We start from the raw sequence: 8,033 nt of genomic DNA on the forward strand, positions 1-8,033 counted from the left end.
TAACAAACAACTCAACAAATAAAACACTAAAAACTATTTTCACCAATAAAACATTAAAAGGCATAAAAAAAAAACATCATCTAAAAAACATTACCAAACGAGTCCAACCGCCCAGGTCTTTGTATGCTTATGAAAAAAAAAAATTAATAAGGTCTTTTCATATGTTATGGACCGTTTTTTATTGTATCGATCAAGAGAACTTTGAGAATTTCACTCTGCCTGTTGTTAAAGTTATAAGATTCATATCTTAATGCAGATTTCCACGAAGCCATTAATTATCACTGGACACTCTCTGGGAGGATCTGTTGCCTCTCTCTTCACGTTTATGGCTGCTGGACAAAATCAATTTAGCAACCACCAAACGCCCACTTTGCATCACTTTTGGTTCACCCCTTATTGGTGATGATGGCTTGCAAGAAGCCATATTACAATACTCAACATGGAACTCTAGCTTTTTGCATGTGGTTTTGGATCGAGATCCAGTCCCAAGAGTCTTAATTTCACCCCCCAATCCAAGTGCTCCTGAATTGGCTTCTCCAACCAAGGAGCACAAGCCTTTTGGCACATTTCTCTTGTGTTCCGAACTGGGTTGCGCTTGTCTTGAAAACCCTGAATCTGTTTTGAAGTTGTTGATGGCATTCGCAACCTACTCAACGGGTCCTGGAAATCAATATCCTAATCAAGTTAATTTGGAGTTCTTTGAGTACAAAAATATAGTCGAACAACTCCACGGTAATGTAATGTGCAAGGATAGTACTACAGAAGTCGATGAATGGATTGCACAACCATTACAGGCAGGCATTATTACACAACTAGAAGCAATTGGACTGGGACGACCGCAGGTACTAGCTCAATCTCAATTTCATTTGGAATTGGATCATATATAATTGCTCATTATTTGACTTATATATATATCTCATGCTGAAAAACCCTAATTGACTCCAATTAACACATATTCTGATTGTATAGGTGTTTCACAAAATATTATGCTGGAAATAGATTTGACCTAACAGATAATAATCAACCAAATACAAATATGCAATGAACATTAAAGAACACAAATATTTGGTTACGAAGAAGAAACCATTTAGAGAACTCTGTAAATATAAACCTTCTACGGAGCAACCAAACCCAGAAAATCACCCTACTATAAAAGATTAAAGATTACAAGAAGTTCACACTTACAAAACCTTTGCAATTGACACTCCCTTGCATAAGACAAGGGACCCACTCAACTTCTACCGCAGTAGCCATTTCCAGAACATTTAGCACAATTCTTCTACATGATCTCCTTCATTGGAATTCCGATTGGCTTCAAGTGTTTAATCAAACAAGAATGAGATTTCTCACCTTTACTCAAAGAGAGATTCAAAACACTCCAGTTCGATATCTCTATCTCTCTCTTAGCTCCCAATATTCGCTCTATGAATTCATACATAATAATGTGCATAAAAGTCGTTTAAATATAAATTTGCACAACCATATTAAGCGGCCATGTCTAGACAGGGATAAGTACGTGTCCAGACACAGCTAGAGTTACATATGTGTAAACCCTTAATGTCCGAACAGCCAAGCTCAGTGTCCAGATAAGCCAAGTAAAATAGACTTTCTGTAAATGCTGTCCGGACACGGCTTCTGGCTATCCGGACAAGTCTTAGATCTTTAAGTTAAACTTTCTGAAAATTCTGTCTGGACGCTACTTCTGGCTATCCGAACAAGATGCTTATTTTCATCAATTTACATGCAAACCGAATGCGCCAAAACATAAACACACACATGCTATGGTACATACATAGATGACAATCACTATCATTTAATTATATGAGATGTTTTCCAAAAATCTACTTAATTATTTGTAGTAGCACAACTCATTTTTAAAAAATCATGGCGCGCACCAGCAGCTACAACAGCAGAGCAATATTGACATGAACACACTGATTAGAAACACAGAGAGACAGGAGAGGAAATGGTTAATGAGGAGGAGGGAAGTTTATGATTCCAACGTGTTAAATGAGATGAAAGCATACATGACCCAACTGGAATGGTACAAGAAGTGTTGTGAGGACGAGGAAATTGGATACTATGACAGGTTCAAGAATGCATTAGATAGCAGTGACATTAAAGCACAAGGGTTCAAGAAACCCCTCACATGTTACTGGATAGACATGGTTGATGAAGCAGAGAAAAAGCCCCAGAGGAATGGCGCCTCCTTTACCACCCGCTGGCTCTATGCAGGAACAAACTACCGAAGGTTGATTGAACCGCTGGACATAGCTGAATACTACCGTGACGGCAAAACAGACTACATGGCTAAAGGAAGGTCTAAACATTACACCCAATTGGAGAAATGGCTCAGTGAAGATGTGAAACCTGCAGCAAGCCGTCCAAATAATTCCAAGAAACAAAAACTGGCGGATGGCCTGACTGAGGATTCTTGCTTTTGGGCATATGTTGAGGAGGCTCGCATTTCATGCAATGTGCTGCTGAGCAATGGAGAGTCGTCGAATGATATGGATAAACATAAACGGAGCCTGATTGTGTTTGAAGCCTATGTATTGGGTATGCTTAAGAATTATGCAGTATCCCCTGAGATATTCTTCAAGCAGAGCAGCTTCATGAAATGGTGGAAAGACTACTTGGAAATTATCCGAAAAGGCATCGTGGGAACTTCTTATACTTCTCCATTCACTCACTTCATGCAAAATGGCCAGTTCCGCCACTATGCTCCTGGCTGCCTGTAGGAACTCTTTCCCCGGCCAATAAATTGTAAAGGACAACATCTTTTCAATTTCTTTCTCTTTTTTTCAATTTTCTCATATCGTTTTCTTTTGCATTTTGGGATGTAATATGATATGAGTGCATTTTCCAGGAAAACATATGATCCACCATAAATGTGAGAAATTAGTCATTTTAGTACGTAGTGTTATACATATATATATTGTGGAAGTTTTCTTCTTAATACCTTAAGGTTGTAACTTTATCTTGAATACGAGAAAATAATAGATTAAATTCAAGGATTTTAGAAGTGTATGGTATAATTTTTAAATTGCTTTTTAGTATCAGTTCTATTGGAAGAAATGGTTTACAAATCCAACGTGAAATTTTGAGAAATATATAGTCTACGCTTATTTTGCAAGCTATTTAAAATTAGTATTAATTAATACCTCAAGTTGAGTTAGATTAATTATGATAACCATAATTTTCACAATTACAAAAGTTAAGAAAAATTAAATTATTTGATTTTGAATAATGTAATTTTTTTTTTTTTTTTTTTTTGGTGTTCTGATCAGAAAGTAAAGAGCACTTTGATACTAATAATTTTGAACAAATTCTGAAATTCAAATTAAGAACTTCTATTGTAAGTACTTTATCATTAAAAAAATTTATTTTACTAAACTTAATTTTATTTGAACTTTTAGAAAAGATAATTATCTTTAAAATTTAAATTTGGAAACTAAGCCACTCTCTATAATTAGTTATTAACGTTTAAATAACTAAGAAAAGAAAAGAGTTGCATGCTTTTAATTAGAAGAAACTTCACTTAATACTCTTAAACTTTCATCGCTTTTACAACTTCAAAAAATTTCAGAACTTCTATCCGTTTTCAGTACTTTTTTTTATCTCTAGTACCCCATATATAGTGCTTGTTAATGTTTTGGGTTCAGTGTTGAATGTGGTGGCTTCAGAGATCTGTTTGCAGATGCTCCAGCATTGGCTTGTTGATTTGGGCACTTAATTATGGATAAAATCTTCATGGTTTGGAGATGATCATTCCATTTTTTTGGATCTTTTGGTACAATTGACAAATGGGGTTCCGTACGCGGATGATCGGGACATATTCAGAATTTGACCATGAGTGAATTTATGCAGAGCAGTCAACTATTTGGGACAGGTTCACTAGCTTGGGTTATAGTAATATGTTAGTGTTTCACCTTACATATAAAAAAAAACATAAAATGTTTCACCTATTTAGACTTCTGCATTGAAAGTGAATTTTGGTTTGAAGGCAGGGGGAGATCCAAAGCCAATTTTATCACCCCTTGAAATTACTATGCTTTTATAGTTTTTTGATTTATGATTTTTGTTCCATAAATTTATCAGATATAATAAGAAACAATACTAGAGGACCGGATAGGCATATTGCAGAATTTGCGTAATCTGGCAGGCAAGTAAGATGATTCAACTTCCACTTCAGATGTCATGTTTGTGGTTCTACCCTCCATAGCCTCTCTTTATAAACTTTGGTAGGATTATTCTTTTTGGGTGATGTGGATACACTTCCACTGCAGTATCATGTTACCCTGCTGGCTGGAATTGTGTGGAGTTCATTCCAGGTGGTTTCATTGTGGGAATGCTTCTACATAGGAGTGTTCTTTGTAAAGATTATGAAGAGGAATTTCAATAGCAGAAGTGAGAAGCACCCAAGCAAGCGCCATTATCTCTTGCTTTTACTGGCTATTGCTCAGAAGTCAGATCCCATTACTAAATAATGGCTTCACCATCTTCCAATTCCAAACAGTGGCTTGAACATTTGGAGGCAAAGTTGTATTCTGCAGTGGGTGACATACAGAAGTTCTTTGCAGCCATGAACTCTCCATTTGATCAGCTGATGGAGCTGGGGAGGAAAGGAAGCCTGTGAAGGAAGCCAAGCCCAAGCCTGCAGTACCAAAAAAAAAAAAAAGAGCTCACAGGTATTGGAATGTTCACAGTAGAAACGCTTATATGAAATGATTTTTGCATTTTTGTCTAAATATAACATTAAAAATGACAAAATTACAATTTTGCCCTTGTTGGGTGAATGACTTTTGAGATTGGTCAAAGAGTAACGAGCCTAAACAGAGGAATAGAGGATAGGAAATGCTGGTCACAAGAAAGAGCTTTATCTTCAACAGCCCGACTTCTTATCCGTTTGTGAGGAGAAATGGCAGAAAATTTGGAATCTCAATGGCTAAGAAGAAAGATTTGTCTGATAATTCCAGAACCCAGCAAGAAACCATTTTCCCACTGAAAATCTCCAACCCAATTCTTGCTCGCTCTGTTGTGGCCCTGCTTGGGCTGGGATTCATCGATGCTGGGTACGTATGCTTTTTCGTCTGTTTCTTTGATATTTTTTTCATCAGAAACTTGAATCTATGTTTCTCATGAAGAAAGATTTCAATGTTCAGGTACAGTGGAGACTGGTCAAGGATTGGAGTGATATCGAAGGAGACTGAGGACTTGCTAAAGCTTGCAGCTTTTGCAGTTGCTCCTTTGTGTATCTTTCTCATTTTTTCTTTCTCCAGGGAACCAGAAGCTTGATTTTTTTTTTTTTATTGAGATTTGTGTGATTTTGAATGGGAAATGCAAATGATTTCGTGGGTGTCAATTTTTTCTTTATTTCCTTGTGTTTAGTTCAAGTTATTAACAGCAAATGATAGTTGTTTTTGTCAAGTGAATCCTTAAGTCTTGCGTTGAGTGATAATGTTGTAATTTGAAGGTTTAATTTTTTTTATTTATATTTTAATATTTCTTTTTATATTCGAGTTCAGTTCAAACTCTTTATTGCAATATTTAATTAAAATAGAAGTTTAATTTTTAACTTTTGGATCAGATGTTTTTAAATTTTCTAAAATGTGTGATTCTCATATTTTAAAATTTAACGGCTCAAATAAATGTAGAATTTTGTGTGTTTCTACAAGTAATTTGAGATTTTCGGTAATACATAAATCTTTGTATTTGTTTAGGCCGTTAGATGTAATAAAGGGCTTTGATTTTAAAATTTAAGAATTTCAAATTTTTATAATCTTTTACCTATTTTTTGTCCATTTCCATAAGAGATGAACAAATTCAGTATGGAATATGGGTGACTATATGTAGGTTTCACATATTCAATGATAAATTTGCAACAAAAAAAAAAAAGCGGGAGAAGGGGGGCAATAAATGAGTAAAAGATGAATCTGTAACATTTTTTTTAACTAAAATAAGAAATGAATGACAGAAATAAAGTTTAAACTCAAGACATCTGCTCTATTATATTGTTAAATTACCATTTATTTAAAAAATTTAAGTGATAAAAATGAATAAATTTATTCGTTTCATTTATATTCTAACCGAATATTCTCATATGCAAATTTTATTAAGATTAACCGGACATGGGTATGTATTTCGAGTCCCACATATTCATAGGATAAATATTGCAATAAAGACAAAGGCTTCTTCAATGAAAACTGTTGGAACTAGTGGGCCATTATTTGGATAATGAATGAGAAGAACAGATTACAACATAATAACCTTACATTGTGTGGCCCAATTGCAGTGGATAAACTTTTGAAGTGATTGAAGTTTTGTACTTTTTTTTGACTGCTTGTGCGTGATAGTTACTTCAATTTCCCAATTTTTTACCCTCACTGTAATAAATCAAAGATTGTCAATTGTCGAATGTGGAGCCCTTTGAGAGCGAAATGAAGTGCCCACTCTTATTTTTCGGCTAATGGTATTTGGGGCCCAAAGTTAGCCCCAAAAAGCTTATTTCTAATGAGTCTTATAGATCGACCGACCCGGCCAAGTCCATCTGGATGGGCACACAAGCAATAGAAATATGTCGTGTGTATTGCATCCTGACGATTGTTACTACTTGGACTCTTAACAACTCCTATTCTCGAGTGCTAAGAGACATTGACATAAGATAGTGGGGCTACAAAACTAAATAAGTTATCCGATGGATCTTCCTTCTTAATCAATCAAGAGCAAGAAAGCATGCACTTCATAAAGAGATGGAAAGGTGCTCACTAATGAGCTATGCATCATTCTAACCGAATACTTTTTCTCTACGAATTCTTTAAGCTTATTATTTCCTGCAACTTATATTGGCTTAAGCATATGAATAACTTTGCCAGAATTGGGCGAAGTGCTTTGTACTTGACTTTTTATTTTTATTTTTTTCACAAATTCTTTTTATTCAAGATTTGGTGTGAAACCAATTAATTTTTTAGTTGAGTTACAACTACTGTGGACTATGAATGTACTGCCGTGAATTTGAATAATGTCATATACTCATAAGGGAAAAGGGATAACTTGGTAAAAAAAATAAATAAATAATAATAATAGCATTCAATTTGTAGCCTTAAACATTAAAAATAGATATTAACACTATGTTATCCCCATATCTTCTCCAACCTTCAATTTTTGAAAGTCTCATTAAAAAATTCTCCTCTTTCCCAATTTCATGATTTTCCAACTCATGGTTCAAGTCCTTAAAATCACTCCATAAAATATTCGTGATAAAAAGGTTAATAAATTTTAATTAACTCACTCAACCACTTGTATTAATTTTTTTGATTTGATTATTTCCTGAATTATTGGATTTTCATATATGAGGAGTATAACTAATTATTCCCTTAGTATAAACATTAGATCAATATAACTAATTGTTCTGCTTCTCATATGTTCAAATGACACATGATAATTTTTTATAGACTAAATTGGAAAAAATTCTTCAGACTCAATTTACAGGAAAATTATGTCCGAACTAGGGATAGCAATTTGTATTTACGTGTCCATAAACTGCTCGGGAATATGGAAAATGAAGTGGAAATTGTTTTTATCTATTAAGGTATTTGTCTTTCTCTGACATAGGTATTTATTTGTGCTTTTGTAATTTGTATTGCTGAAAGTTTATAATATCCGTGCAACAGGGGAATCTTGAAGACTATATATTATATTTCCGGAAAATAAGATTCCAAACTGATTCAGTTATCAAATACAAACTTCAAGCAGTGATATATGTAAAATAGATATTACCGAGGCTTCGTGTTTGGATGAGGAGATCACAGGTATGGTTCTCGGTGATGTTATTGGAATAAATGATGAACCTCAAATACCCCTTCCTATTCTTTGTGAGGTTGACATCATCAATGGATTGTCAAGGCATTCTGAAGTCAAAAAATTATATTTGTCAGACTCAGACCATTTATGGCTCCAGTACCACATTCCAAAACTTAATGAGCTAAACGGGGACAATGTGCGAGTTAAGTTCCAAATTTGGCAATCTACAG

The 8,033-nt window shown here is 34.5% G+C and overlaps 1 protein-coding gene and 1 pseudogene across 2 annotated transcripts; both read left to right on the plus strand.

Moving 5' to 3' along the window:
• The window catches only part of LOC132185506 (senescence-associated carboxylesterase 101-like), a 3,176-nt pseudogene extending 435 nt beyond the window's left edge, over positions 1–2,741 (plus strand).
• Positions 2,742–4,851: 2,110 nt separating this feature from the next.
• Positions 4,852–5,467, plus strand: LOC132185750 (uncharacterized). 2 transcript variants are annotated; one of them, XM_059599523.1, is made up of 2 exons: positions 4,852–5,075; positions 5,166–5,467. In XM_059599523.1, the coding sequence occupies exons 1-2, from the start codon at positions 4,858–4,860 to the stop codon at positions 5,296–5,298; spliced, it is 351 nt and encodes a 116-aa protein (XP_059455506.1). In that variant the 5' UTR covers positions 4,852–4,857; the 3' UTR covers positions 5,299–5,467. The 2 variants fall into 2 exon arrangements, with proteins under 2 accessions (XP_059455506.1, XP_059455507.1); XM_059599524.1 differs by having other exon boundaries at positions 5,172–5,467.
• Positions 5,468–8,033: the final 2,566 nt, after the last annotated feature.

Source organism: Corylus avellana, chromosome ca6 (assembly GCF_901000735.1).
Source record: "Corylus avellana chromosome ca6, CavTom2PMs-1.0".
Taxonomy (NCBI): Eukaryota; Viridiplantae; Streptophyta; class Magnoliopsida; order Fagales; family Betulaceae; genus Corylus; species Corylus avellana.

Excerpts from the sequence above, each read along its gene's own strand:
- LOC132185750 (XM_059599523.1), top strand. The coding sequence starts at position 4,858 with ATGCTGGTCACAAGAAAGAGCTTTATCTTCAACAGCCCGACTTCTTAT. Across the intron at positions 5,076-5,165 it reads CTGGGATTCATCGATGCTGG|GTACAGTGGAGACTGGTCAA; the intron begins GTACGTATGCTT and ends TTCAATGTTCAG.